This window comes from Meleagris gallopavo, chromosome 10 (assembly GCF_905368555.1).
Source record: "Meleagris gallopavo chromosome 10, MGAL_WU_HG_1.1, whole genome shotgun sequence".
NCBI lineage: Eukaryota > Metazoa > Chordata > Aves > Galliformes > Phasianidae > Meleagris > Meleagris gallopavo.
Window position 1 is genome coordinate 22,635,093 of NC_139413.1, and position 15,797 is coordinate 22,650,889.

Below are 15,797 nucleotides of genomic sequence, written 5' to 3' on the forward strand. Positions count from 1 at the left end.
AAAAGAACTCCACAGAAAATCAGCCTTGACTTTATATAATAGGATTCAATCTACACGTGGTTTTCATATGCAAAGCATTCCTGATATAAGCTATACACTGACAAAGATGCATTTCCCTAAAGAAACAAGGGAAATACATTTTCAAAGCAGGTTGTGAAGGTTCAGCCATGTACTTTTCACTACTATTTTTAGGGTCACTTGAGAATAAATCCTTACTTCTTGCTTTGAGAAAGTAATATTATATGACTGCATAGGATACTAGACTAAGCTCAGAATGTAGTGTTTAACATCCTCTGTTATCCCAGAATATGCTTGACCAAGAAACCTGTCTCAGCATATGCTCCTGGCATCTACATGTCTACCAGATACTCATATAATATCATACTGCAGTTTGTTGCCTTTGAATGATAGATAAAACAAATAAATCTAAATATCAGAGCCATGACACAGCAGTGTTGCTCTCAAATTACTCTGTGTAGATTAAAATCAAGCAGCTTCTATTGCCCAAATACTTGCAAAAAATATTATACAAAAACATTTACAGAGAACTGCCCCACAACCACTGTTTTGTGAAAAATAATAATAATAATTTAATTTCAAATTTAAATAAAAGAGATTCTTTGCATAACACCAGCATGCAGAATTCCACAGTGGATTCTAATGTCTATATCTGCTGAAACTCAGCACAAATACTCTGCATAAGTGTAATTGCCAAACAGAGGTGACAGGGCCAGCTTATTTTATTTTTTTTTTTTTCCTGCAATGGGTAATCTGTTGATACACTGAGAAACTAGCATTAGGAGATGCTTTAGTCAAAATGCGGTAGGTTATTAATCACAACTTTGGGTTTTCTGACAGGATGTTTTGATAAAATAAATCTATTTTAAGTGACGGTAATGAAATACTAACCCATTTTTGAAGGGCTTTTAAGATGTTTTTAAGAAGTTTCAGATCAAAGACTCAGTTAATGTAACCTCCACGCATTAAATATTTAGTACTTACTCAGTCACTTGAGCACTCAGGCATCTTGACATTGTAAGAGGGGGAGAGGGAAATTGAGTTTAAGTCAGTTTTGCACTGTGGGATTTTTCAGTTTTTATGTTAAAATCCCAGACATGTAATTTTAATACAAAGGGGTCTATTCTTTACTGTAGCATATGCACCACCCATTAAGAGAATTTTTTTTTTGCACCTGAATAGATGAGAGAATAAATCCTCTATAGAGTCAGTTCAGTGGAAACTGTTGTGCTGTGATTAAGATCATGATTGAACATTATTCTGTCTCTTAGCTCTCTGATGGACAAAACCAAATGCACACACTTCTCTTTCCAGAGCAGAGTAGGGACTTGCAAGAAGACAGAAATTTAACAACAGCAGCTACATTTAAGACTTTTCAACATTTGAATTTTTCATATGAGACATTTCCCCTTTCTGGCATTCCTGAAATCCAACAGTTGTTCTTGAATGTTTCATTTCTTCCAAGGGACATCATCAGAAGTTTTCAATAAAGATCAAGATGAGGGAAATAATCCTGTCAGGAGATTTATTAACATAGATGTCTCAAGTTCATAAACAGCATATCATTAGGGGCTGGAAATGCTTTCTGGAAATTCAGCACCAAATATAAATTCTGCAAGTTCTCAATTATCCTCTTTCCTGTGAAAATTCACTGAACATAGTTGGGATGCAGATGACTACAAGCAGAGTGAAGGCATTCTGATCTCATTTCTTGGCTTACTTGCAGTGAATAATGGAGAGGAGTGAAAAAAATTCACATTAAAAAAGGTCTCTGAAGCTATTGTTATGAACTATCATTGACTCATCTTAATATTTGGTTTCAGAATCAAGATAGCTATTGCTTATTTCAATTCTATTCAACACATATGTGGTCACATTCAGGTTGCTTCATATACCCAGTTCTGATAAGGCTTCAACAATATCAGTGCGTGGAAACAGGCAAACAAAAAACAAAAACCACAATAGTTTTGCCTACATTTCATTCATCACAGACATTTTTCCAAAACACACAATTATACTGAAGATGATTGGACCCTAATTCAAAGTTCAAAAAGCTAAAACTGACCTCTGAAGTAATGATAGCAATACATATTCCCAAACCTGGTAAGCATCATCATTTCACGACCCTATTTGTCATAAGTGTCTTCTGAATGTTAAGCAAGCACAAAGACTGTATGTCATCACTGGTGACACTGAAAGACAAACAGCTACTGAAAACATCTACATGTATCTTATGATAACTGGATGATCTCATCTTTTTTTTTTTCTCAAAGACTTATGTCCATTTTTCCCTGCATTTACTCCTGGCAATGGCTCTAGTACACCTGCTTTCTCTGGCCACATTAAATTATATGAACCAGAGGGGCAAGAAGGTACAAGGAAGCAGATTTGTAGATAAACTTAACATTTTTTTATGTGTGGTTGTTTCTCTGTACACAACACTGTGAGACTGTCAAATAATAAATCAAATAAATGAAGGCTTACACTGCTTAAGAAGAAACTAAGGTAGATTAAAAAAAAAAAAATCCAGAATAGAAGCCAATACTAAACTTATAATGCATATATAGTACTCCAGTAATTCCCCCATTGATTTATCCAAGAGGTAATAAAGATTAATCTGCAAGATACTACCAAAAAAAATGTCTGTGTTTTGTTCCTTTATATTGTTAAGACTAGAAACCTGCATAGAAATCACATAATGAAATATCAACTCACAGGTTATACCAGAAGAATTTAGGTGTACAAGTGGAAATTTAACTTCTTTCTAGAATGTTATAAGTCAGTGACATTCTCAAAACTAGCACAAAGCTTAGGCAGATAATTTAATAATTGGTTAATTCTGAAAAACCTTTGAGAAAATTTTTTGAATGTAATCTTGGAGAATCATTGCTGTAATGAAACACGGCACAAGAGAGATCAGATATCAGCACTCCTTGCATCACTGCCTCTTGAGTGTAACAGACATTACACTCAAAAAGAAGGCAACACTGATGGAGAGAGAGTAATGAGACTGTGACCAATGCTGCTGCGTAGGTGTCATGGGAAATGAAAGAAATAATGGAGGTAGATTTGGTATCAGTGGAAAGAACTTCAAAGGCCTTCGGCAAATTTTATGGAAACTGACAGCAATATCATGAATTATGATTTGACTATGGCACATTTAGGTGCTATATAGATTTGAAAACAATGACAGGGATAAAAGGAGAGCTTTTCAAAACTTAGCAGTATTAAATAACTCCAATAATACTGACTGGTAGACAGGAAAAGCTAAAATTATCGCATAATAAATTTCCCTTACAGAAATTCAATCTATTCTAGTAGATTCTGGTTTATTAGATAGCGTGTTTAAACTTGCCATGAACATGACTTCCTGAAACCAGGATACATTCATATGCAGTGCTTTAGGATGCAAAAGAAGAGGATTGGCACTAAACAATGTCCATGCTAGAAAGATAAAATGGACATCTGAAAAGAAAAAGACTTGGCTATACGTTATCTGTTTATGGGCAAACTGTTTTACATCTTTGGCATTCAGGATCATTGGCAGTAAACAACATAAAAGCAGCTTACCCAATTGTGGTAAAGTTGAAGGTCTCTCCTAGAGAGATTTGACTCACACTGTCCCTGGAACAAAACTGCAAAATTTAGTATTCTTGTTGGCTGCAAACAGGGGTACAGATGGGTAGTCCCAGCACACGGAATATAGTATGAATCTGCTGTAAGGATTTCTATTCATAATCACTGTTGAAATACATCTGCCATCAGCGTTACACTGATAAGTTAAGTGTGGCCAGGGAGATCTGATGATGTATGACCAGTTCCAGAGGTTTGCTAGGAGTTTACTACCATATCTTTTTCTTTGCACTAGACTACAGTCATTACATTGTAATTATTATGGGGCATTTTTGAGTCAAAAAAGAAAACATTTTAAGATCTAATACCATTGTAATTTTTAGTAAGCTCCCCTGTAATAATTTCTGAGAAGCCAAATGATATGAATTGTACATTTGTGCATGTAGGCTCCCCGTTCAATCAAGGACACAAATAAATAATGTTTTCCAATAGCATATACAGTCTGTGCTGCTACTATATAGGTTACCCTACATCCTCACACTTGTAGCACTTGGGACGTTAGAAACAAAACAAAGCCTAAAAGATGAACATCTTAGTAGAAAAAAGAAAGCAAACAATAAATGAGATTAGGAAAGGATTTTGAAGTGCACTCCTCATCCACTCCTGCAAAGGTGTGCTTCTGGAAATTTGGGATTTTTCAGTTTACTTCACTTGATATTAATTTGGTGTTTCATACTGATGTTAAGAGTAGAGACAGTTGTTATTCAGGATAATTACAAACTATCATTTTCCCTTCTTTTCTGATTTAACTTTCTAATAAGAAGAGAGTACACTACGTATTTTGTAACATGCGTATATCAGTTGTAGCTTCGAAGGAATGAAGTTCAGCTCTCTGAGAGAAAAGTTTTTTTTTTTAATCTCTAACTCTCTGGGAACATGAAAAATCTGAGATTCCAGAGACCCTGTCTCATTTTACTTCATTACTGTCATAGCAACAAATGATCTTGAAGTATCGTATGCAACATCTATCACCATTTCTATTATAGCTCTAGATACTAACTTGTTTTTGTTAATAGCTAGCATAAACTAGTCTCTGTACTCTTTGGAATTTAATTGATGAACTGCAAAACAAATGGTTATAGTTAATAAAATTATATTTTGCCATCTGTGTCCAGTAATGAGAAAATCTGAATTATAGGAATGAAGAAAAAATGAAGTTTTCTGCCAAACAGATCAATATATCCCACCTCTTTGTCAGCACTGAATTAGATGCTTTATGTTGCTGCATATTTCCCTCATTGGTTGCCATGGCTAATTGGAATTTCAGCCAAGATAGGACATATAGGAATTCTGTTTGATCACATGGAATATAATATCTTTCTACACGTCTGTGCAGTATAAGCCTATAATGTAATTTGGTCTGTGTGCACCCAAGTCTAATTGGGTCCTCCTCTAAATGGAGGACTGCAGAGGAAGCTCTGCTGTGATATTTGCTGTTAAAAAATCTTATCTATTTCTACACAAGAAATCTAGAGGATACGCGCAGTTTTATTTCTAAAGCTGTGAAGGATTTCAAAATCAGCTAGAGATGAAGACAAATGTGGTGCTGCCAGAGTATCTTGTACGGATGAAGACAACAGCTGAAAATCATACCTTTGAAACATACATTCTTCTTTCAGTAGTTCACATGCTGAGCTGTTTGTACTCTTGAGGGTGAGAATACATACTGTCTGGATTCTTCAATAAGATGAAGAAAACACTTCAATCACATATTTAAAAAAAAACTTACAGGTTCTCTGGGACCCCACAATACCATTAATTCATGAAAGAACAAATGGTCCTCAAGCAAAAGACACCAAAGTACTTTATGTTGGTACTTTAATTGCCTGAGGCATAGTAAAGATCTAGACAATTTCCCTTAAGATGTATGGATGAAGACAGACTACAGGGCGGTATGAAACTAACTCATTTCCACTCACTGCAGGCAAAGATTCAATGCCTTTGAGCAGTAGTGCTATCCTTCTCTGACCATTACCTTTCAGATTTTGAAATATTCATAGTTTGGATTACTATCAATGTCCAGGTCTTAGACAAATCTTGATGCATCTTGACGCCAGAATTCCTCCTATTTTTCCAATACATCACCACCAACCTCTGTTTTAGCCCTCATCTGTTAATCTATAAAGTGCCCTTAATCAGTCATCTCTGACATTCCTATAAATTCTCCATTGCACATAACACCTTAGCGGTCATTTTTCATTCTCACAAGGCAAATAGGAAAAACAGACTTGAAGTTTTGGGTCACATGAACTGTGCAAAGTAACAGATTCAATTTCTAAATATCTTCTTGCATGCTGAGGACAACACTTTGAAGAGCTCTGCAGTTGTAAATGGGGCCTGGTTTCCAAAACATTAGATTTCTTTTTGGTATGTAACTATCAAAAGTTTCACTTCATTATTTTTCTTCTGTCAAAACATCTGAAAGATCAAGTTCGTATTTTCATATTTTCAAATCTGTATGCCAAACTGTGTTTGCCCTGAGGAGACAAATCAGCTGTACTATCCATAGTCCTGACTGCAATGATCTAGTCTGAAGGGAAATTCCTTTTAAATTAATCCTGTTTACTATGGATAAACTAAGAAAGTTTATATCAAAGTCTTTATCACGTAATCCTTCTATTGCTTCTATTTATTTTCAGTTTCTGTAGTCTCATTGCCTACAAGATGGTTGCAATGACACTACCATCAGATGGATGACATATTTTCTGAAACTACTGTTGTTTTTTTTTTTTTAATGAGTACATATGTAAATTCCTGAAATTGATTAAATGCTTCCTTTGTCTTCATCCACAGTACTTGTTTATCATCAGACAAATTTAACATCAGATAAGGTAGCTCGTAAAAACAAACTTTCTCTAAAAACATACGTCCATAATTCTAAAGAAGTCTGAGTGAAAACTTTGGACTGGGCCTAAGAATGATGTTCTTTTTCATAGAAGGTGTCACACAACTGAGACCTTTTCAATGTGTGTTCAATTCTGAGGCTGTTCTCTGCTGCCACAGTATGGTGCTCAGTTGCTGTTTGAAAACAGGAATAAGAGGATCTTTATCAGAGAACACAGTTATTTTCATGTATCAATATAATTGGTTGCTACATAAGATATCTTTTGACAAGTATTTAAAATGCTTTAAATTGTATCTCATATTTCCTAAGAAATGAAAAAAAAAAGAAAAAAAAAAATTACCAACAACAAAACACACCAGCTTACAGTTAAGTACCTACTACTTTATACTGAAAATCTCCTGTCTCCTCATGTTATTTGTACTTTATTTTGTCTTCAAAACAAAGATAAATATTGCTTTCAATATTTCTGAGTAATAACAACACTTTAGAAGTAGCTAGCATTTCCTAGAAATACATTCTTTTTTCCCCTGGAACTATTATGATCTCCTAACATAAAATATATATGAATATAATCTGATGTCTTAAAATAATGGTGACAGCAGCCTCTCTTACATGAAAGCTTGATGTACTTATTCATTGCACTATCCTTTGATTAAAAAGGGCCACTAAATCCACACTGCAAATAAAAATGGACCTCAGGCTATACACAGCATTGTCCACTGTGCTTTCTGTAACTGTAGTAGGTAGTGGCAAGCCTCACATTATCTCTTCAAGTATATATATTCAAATATTTAGTGTCAACAGTAAGGGCACAGTCAGGCAGCTTGGACCACGTGAACCACACTTCCTTCATCTGCATTAAGATATTTTCTTATTCTTATTATACATTTTTTCATTCCTATGTGGTATAAAGATATAATGCAGGTTCCCTTTTGACACACAAACTGAAGTGTTTTTTAGAGCCATCTTTCAGCATTCAAGGCTTAAGGACAACTAGGATAAAGTATTACTGAACACCTACAAGGCAGGGATAAAGAGCTACAGAATTGGCACTGATCTCTTATGCAGAAGGCCTCAAGTGCACACCTGACAGATACATTACAAAAAGGTCTTCTCTTTACAATTGGGCATTCAGCATATTTACAGCAAGCTGCAAAAAGGGCTGCAGAATACATTACCTGAACCAGTTTATACAACAAGATGTGAATGAGTGATGAAACATCCTAATATAAGGTAGCAGATAAGCGCTTCTTTAAATCAAATTTGAGACTTCCTTTTATTTGTTGAGTATTATCTATTAGGTATATTCCATTATAAGAGAGATGATGAATCTGAAGAGTGCATGCAGGAAGGTTGGCAGAAAACTCACATCCTGACTGAATGTGACAGATATTTTGGTTGCTTGTTATTGAATGGTTTATTTGTTATTTTAAAAGGGAGAGTAACCGGCTCACAAGTCTTAAAATTCAGTCCAGTGGGAAATTTATAATATTAGGAAGTTATTTGAAACCATTTCTATCTCACTGTAAATTTGCTTTATTATTACACTACAAGGAGTGAACAAAACCACTAGACATTGGTTACCAATGACAGGAAGCAAATTCTTTTCATATCCTAGCACCAGTTCTCGAATTCAGCTCTCAGCTTCAGTGTACAGTAGGTAAAGGTGAAATGTTAGATAAGCAAGCCTTTGGGAGCTTACTGAAGCAATCATTTTACAGGAACTGAAATATAAATCAACTAATAACCAGTTCCATTTACATTCATACCAGACTGAAAACATCATTATTCCTTGTTACTTTGTAAGAAGTATGCTTGGCCAGGAACACTGCGATCCTTTGCTCAAAGTCTAGGATTATTTTTTTTTCCTTTATTCATGTTGTTATAGTGCTAGTGCAAGATAATGGCTATGTATTAGGGCACTGAGTCTTTATCTTGCAAAGTCTTGATTGCTTTGACCTTGAATGTAAAGGCCATTCTAGACATATGTGATTTGATTGGAACTATGCCAATAACTTTACCAAGATATTTAACAGGCTTACGTTTATTTCTGTGTTTATGTTTTTTCTGAATCAGAATCATAATATTCAGCTTACACAAATTATATGAACAAGACTTTGCCTAAAGTAATTAGATTTTAATACATTATATTTACATTCTGTATTTACCATAAAGCTAAACCAATACATAGTTCTTTCTTTGGTTAAATTAAAAGGGATAAATTCAAATCCTTTTGCCTAAGTAGACTCTAACACTGTTAAATAAGCCTTCAGTCCCAAGAACTCAACCCTACAGATAATGTGGGCTAGGCTAACAATTTTCTGGGTCTACAGATGAAGAATATACATTAAAATATAATTCTGTTCTCAAACATTACACAACTACACTGGAAGTCTAAATAGAAGTCAACTAAAACATGGTCAGAATCCCAGTGGAATCAATGCAGTAAAGAGTTACCGGGCAAATGCAGCTAACGGCACTGTGTAGCACTATTTCCCCTACATGTGAGTACATTCAGTATCACTATATATATGGTAATTATTGCTTAATGCTGTGCTGGAAAAGAGGGAAAACAAATTTCTGCAAATGAGACTGAAAGAATGAATGTAATCTAGGCAGTTTGATAATTTCCAGGGCCACACATATCTTCAAAATATATTTATGTCCTTCAGAACAAGTAGGTTAATCTTAAAATTATTAAAATTTTTTTAAAAAAAGCTTTACATTAGTGTACCTATAGAGGACCCCAGAATTCCATTTTATTTATTTATTATTCATGAAATAACATTATTTCCCAACCACCAACTGAAAAGGGAGTTCTAATAAGCAAGTCACTAAACGGAAAGTAAAGGAGGTAGACCCTGTCCCCAGAAGCTTACAGTTGCCCATATCTGAGGATTCAACTGACTGTAGACAAAGAAAGTTTGTTTCCAATTGGGGTTACATCATTCATTCATTAAACGAATAACTGTCTTCTTGCATCCAGGTATTAACTCAGGTATGTCAGGATGACCAATATGATACTAACATGTTTCCACTCCAGGTTGAAGCTCTTTCTCTTTTCTCTCCATGACAAATAAATTACATTACAGCTACTTTGAACATGTGGATGTATGTATTAGAAGACGAAATAAATAGGGAGCATGAGAGTCATAAGTAAGAACAAAGAAAGGTGACAGACTGGAATATAAAAGTAAGCAAAATGACACTGGGATGAGACACAGAAAAGAACATGACAATCTTTTATGGCCCTGGAATTTAAAAGGCCTAACAGTTATTTTGGATTTTCCCTTTGTAACAGAAAGAGGCAACTGAAAAGAATGGGGAAGAACACATAGAATAAGTTACATAAGAAGAAGAGTCTACAGGGGAAGACCTAAGAGTGTTTGAGGTCCCTTGGCTTGTTGGATCCAGAGCAGGCTGAGGGGAGGTCTCATGGTGGCTGCAGTTCCCCATAAGGAGTGAAGGGGCAACACTGAGCTCCGTTCTCTGGGGACGTAACAGGCCTGAGGGAATGGCATGAAGTTGCATCAGGGAGGGGCAGGTGGGGTTTGGGGAAAGAGACTGCACCATAGGGCAATAGGCACGGAACAGTTCCCCAGAGCAGAGGGCATGGCCCCAAGCTGCTGGAGTTCAAAAAGCATTTGGACACCTCTTTCAGACATAGGGTTTGAATTTTGAGCGGTCCTCCATGGAGCCAGGAGTTGGACTCCATGATCTTTGTGGATCCCTTTCAACTCATGATACTCTATAATTCTAAGATTTGTTAGAAAAACAACAATATATGTGAATCTTTCTGGAAATGATTTTAAGATAGAAAACACTGTTCTTTCTAAAATTTAAGATTATATATGTGGTAAAGTTTCTCAGTATTGCAAGATCTTAACTTGCAAGACTAACAGTTTTGTCTGCCTTTCCTTGTCTGTAAATCTCACTAGCTAGTTTATCTCCCAGAATTTCCTTTAAATTTTAAGAAATTTTCCTTAAAATGAATATATGTATGGAATAATTCCTTGTTACTTTTCATGTTATTTGACCTAGTGACTACAGCACTCACAGAGCGCAGGGATCATATACCAAAGGATGCTGGGTTCAAGACTGAGGTTCTGCATTTTCTTTTTATGGGGGTTGGCCTCGTTGATTTCCAAAGGTATCTTCCAACCTCTGTGATTCTGTGATTTATATAATTTTGCTGTTTGCACTCTGTGATATTATACATTACTGATTTAATTCCAAAAGTGTTGGTGTTACTTTTAGGCCCACCTCTACCTCTGCTAATACCCAAACCCAGCTAAGAAAATATTTGTAGAAATATATAAAATGTCATTTATAGTTTTGGAATAACATCCATATTATGAATAATATGGGAAAAGCAGTACTATATGTACACATAGATATATAACTGATTAAATGTGCCCTAAGCATATATGTGGGTGTACTTTCGCATTGTAGATAAATGAGAAGCTAGGTTTATAGTTTTGGGTTTTTTTTTAGCATTACTTCTGTGTCCTATTTCAGACCAAGTAAATTACCACAAATTGCATTTAGATGATATTTCAACCTAGTTGCAGTCAGGTCCATTGAAAAGTACAGAATACGATACCAACATGATACATCACATTGAAGCCTATGACTTCTTTTTTTTTTTTTTTTTTTAAGATGAAGACTATACTTTTCTTTTATAGAACCATTATTACATAACCTAACACTGTACACAGAAATGGGAAATTTAACCTTAGAAAAATTGTCTATTTTCTTTGCTTCATGCTTTAAAACAGTCATAACTGAGCAGTTAAAAATAGACCAGTAGATATCAATAGAACTGATTAGCTATTTCTACTGGGGTACCCAGTAGTTTAGACATCAAGTAAGGGATATTTGATCAACGAACCAACAATGTGACATCGACTGTGCAGGTTTACAGTCTTGGGGCCTGATTCTGATTCACTCTGATACCATCATGAGAAGTAACTTAAATAAATTAAAAGCATACACTGAAGTGGTGAAGCATCAGAATGAAGCACTTTGTGCTCCAATCTGTTTCATTCAGTATCTCAAGTCTGACTTTAGAGACTGGCTCACTTACAGGGCTCTGCATTAGACATATTGCCTTCTTGTTTTAAAATATGTACGTTTAATATTTAATTTAACAGAATTCCACGTACTAGTGCCTGTGCGCTGTGGAAATCCCTTTGAGGCCCGCGGTTTTTATGTGCAGTTGCAATATTCCTCAAGCATAATTTGGTAGCACCATTGCCTAACGGAGTAAAAGGAAGTATCTGTCTACAATTAATCTTTTCTGTTTTTGAAGTGAGCAATAAAAATATCGCCAAGCCAGTTGCAATTTGCAGGAGCCAGTCTCACCAATACTTACTTAATTTAGTATGTTTTATAGCGTAATGCCAGTAGAGCTACAGGTCTCATCAGTCGTCCACACACTTCATGTGCAGTTAACTTAGATTACCATCTCTAAACAATGATACTCAAATGTTTTGCCAAGTCTGCAGTACTGTTTATAACACTACACATACAGATTATATAAGTAGCAGAAATTGAGCTTGCGTTTATATTTTCAAATAAAATAATGAATTATTTTTCATTATAATATGCTGTATAGTATTGCCTAATGTCTGCCAAGATGACAGACTCATTCATAATGTGCACAGAAAACAACTGCACAATCTTTTTATTACAGATTTTGAACGTATGATCTGCTGGGACAATCCATACAAAGTCTGAAGTTATCTACAGGCAACAATGGCAGAATGAAAACAGCAGTTTAAATGACACCTGGGTGGCCATCATAGTTAGCTTGCAGGGGAGACTATTTTCAAGATCATTTGGCACATCCAGAGTGTGGGATAGCTCTCTGAAGTAAAGCTTTAAACATTAAAGGTCAGAAGCAAAACAGCTAAGTTATCCATTCACACTGGCAATGGGAATCTTTGCCATTTGGCTCTGAACCATTTTGCCATTCTGCATCCTAATGACAATTACATGTCCCACACTGATATTTCACTTTCAATTTTCATAGAATTAGTGAAAGCATTTAAGGAGTTAATGGAGGCATAGTACTTTCTTTAGAGAAAATATGAAATTAGATTAGAAATTAGATTGCCTTGAAAACATTACATGCAAGAAAATGTGCACTCAGAAAGCCTTCAGGAGCAATCATCTGAGCATGGTTTCTTGTGACTAGCATTTCACTGTTCCATTATAAAGAAAAAAAATAACCACATAGATCTGTGGCAAGATTCTGTTGTCTACAAGAGGCACAGATCAAAACTTCATAATCCAGGAGAACTTAAATTGTTCCAAACCATTCTCCATCCTCACAACCTTAAACTAATGAAGCGACATGTAAAATCAGCTGGAACAAACAAAAGGCATTAGTGGCTGTATGGCATTCAGCAGATATGCAACAGCCTTCCCCTAACATGCTATCGTGATTCAGTCCCACACCCAGCAGGAGGACTTCACAGTTTGTCCTCAGAAGGCATCTCTATGTTTCCTTCCACCGTGTGCTACCAGAGGTATCGTCCCTTCGCCAGGAATAGAGCTTTTAAGGGCCTCGTTATGCCAATCTGATTCCTCTTATCTTACATAAGGGGCCAGCGTGGGGATGGAGCTCTCTTTTTCAGCTCTAAATCTATCCTATATGGCACGCAATTCTCTGAAGTACAGCCAGCTTCTGCTTTGATGAAGTACTGTGCAGCGAAGACTGAAGGATGCTGTTTTTCACCATTTAAAGATGTATGATAGCAACAAAGCTCTATGTTAAAATATTTAACTCACAGAGAACTTATGGAAATTGTCTATTCAAGCTCAGCAAAGACATTAAATTACCAAGCTGTTCTAGGACAGTTGTGTGTGGAGAAAAGCCAGAAATGCTCTGAGATTGTAATGTTACTTACAAAGATTACAGCACGAGCCTGATTCAGAAGCTTTTTATACATATCAGCATGGTGAGCTGCAAAATGTTACCATATCAATTTCTGCAAAACATACTGTGTGTGTACATATAGATATAAAATCAGGACTTGTACACAGCACATTTCCTACCACGTTTTGAACGGCATCTGTTTGTTTAGTTTGCTGAAATATGAAAAATAATGTTTAGCAACTACTGGCAACACAATGTTAACATGATTTAAGAGTTTAGCTCTGTCTGTCAAAATGCAGATAAAAGACAAATCCTTCTATCTCAGTGTTTTAATCAGTCAGATCAGGGTTCTGATGAATATGCAAATGTGACTGTTTATATACTATTTTCAGAGTGAAAGGAAACAAATTTGGTTTCATTATAGAATTAATGATAGCTCTGTCCCCTAAGATTAATGAGTAAAACCCTACACACATTAAAATGATAGCGCTCCTTCCTCCCACCCTCTGAAGATTTTACTTTTTTTTTTTTAATTAAAAAAAAAATTCCCCATGCTTTTGTAATTGTTTGTCCCCCTAATTGGAATGATTAATCATTAATGTCAGTTCAGAGATATGTAACAGTCCTCTTTAGAGCAAAAACTGTGCTTAACAGACAAAAGGGTTAAGAACAAAATTTTTTTGTTAATTTTGGTTTTGCTCTTCTCTGTAGGTTGCACAATGAGTTTTATGCCATGCAAGGAACTCAATGGCCTGACCTAATGGTGGAAACCAGTTCTTTATTCCAGAGCAGGTTATTCATATGATTTTCTTCTCGTTTTTACAATATATGCTGGGATTCTTTTTAAAGCCTGAGCTGCCAGAATCAGCAGCCTTCATAAAAACTGCAGCTTTCGTTTTCTGACATACACATACACTACAAGTTTGGACCAAATCAAATTTCAGAGAAGAGATAAGGACTGTGGAATAGGTGCACTATCATGTCTGAGAAAACAAAAGGGAAAAAAAATCAGCAATTTCTTTTCTTAATCTGATGATTTCTGAATTGATATGGCAGTGGCTGAGTCATGATTTCCAAATCTTCAGGACAAAAAACATTTCAGAGAAAGGTCGTAGCAAATTATGTTCAGCCTTACCGTTAAACCTCCTACCTCCACCAGAACTGTCATATTTCATTTTTGCGTGTCCACTACGGTCTATATATTGAGAGCACTAAACCCGTTTCAGTTAAATCTACCAAAGCAGACATTCTTAAGACTAAATAAAATAAGTTGCTTTTAAAATGTTTTGCATTACTTTACCAGGAAAAGCTATATTCTTGTTCCAAAGACGCTGATTTCCTTCTGAATAGAAAAGCTTTTTCCATAAAAGCAAACAGATAGAAAACTCTAAAAATCACATTTCTTCAATAAAGCTGCTTCAGTTACCTCCTTTAGTAGTCAATTGATCCTACATAGGAATTTTAGCATTGCTTTGCATATTACAAAGGAAATATTTTACATGAAATTAAATTAGCATTTGTCTATATTTCACCATGTGGGTAAAGCTACTCTATGTGTCACTGACAACAGTAAAACAAATATGTGTGCATGTCTACCTTAGCAGGGATGATGAATTATTCTCTGTAGGCATTTAAGGGTAAGCATTCATAATGAAGCCTGCCAGTTGGTAAAAATGCCTATTACTTACCACGCTGAGTCCTAGCAGTTCTCTGCAAAAGTAGTCCATGTTCCTCCTCTGTAGGTTGTCAAGATAGTGCTGAAGGCGAGTATAGGTGTAAGGGTAGCAGTAGGCAAATTGATAAGTGTCGTTCTCACGGTCAAAGCAAAAAGCAAATGACATGACATAGTTCTTCCTGTGGTCCGGGCAGCGATAGTAATACACATTTTTGGAGGGTATTCTTTGCCTAAAAAAAAAAAAGCAACACACATAAATCAACATATATATGTTCATAAGAAATCTGAAAACTAAAGTGCTTTCTGAGATTCCTATTTCCTCTCATGTAAATGAAGTAAAACAATTTTAGACAATGCAGATCCCAGAGCATGCACTCATGCACGCAAATTCCACACTTGGGCCTGTGCTAGGCATGGCTGCTGTGCCAGGTCTGAGCTTGTAGGGCCAGTATAGCAGGAGAGAGTTACACACACTCAGACAAACCAACTCCCAGGAAGTGCTAAAGATACATAGGCAGCTGAGTTGTGTGCTCCTTTGCTACCAAGCTTGTGCAAACTCATAGTGCTACAGAGTTTCCAGGCAAATCTCTGGCTGGAACCTGGCTAAACCCTTTGATACACGACCGATTCATCCATGCACAGGCAAGGCATAATTGGTGAAGGAATTTTAGTACAAGTATATATACAGTACATAGTATAATATATGCACGATATACATATACACACAAAGAAGCTATCCCTCT

At 35.8% G+C, this 15,797-nt stretch overlaps 1 protein-coding gene across 3 annotated transcripts in view; it reads right to left on the reverse strand.

The window, feature by feature from the left end:
* BEND5 (BEN domain containing 5) overlaps positions 1 to 15,797 on the reverse strand; it is an 853,353-nt gene that overhangs the window by 500,624 nt on the left and 336,932 nt on the right. For all 3 annotated transcript variants that reach the window (XM_085232377.1, XM_085232376.1, XM_085232378.1), the window contains exon 5: positions 15,068 to 15,284. In XM_085232377.1, the coding sequence (XP_085088503.1) occupies positions 15,068 to 15,284 (217 nt within the window). The remainder of the gene's footprint in view (positions 1 to 15,067; positions 15,285 to 15,797) is intronic.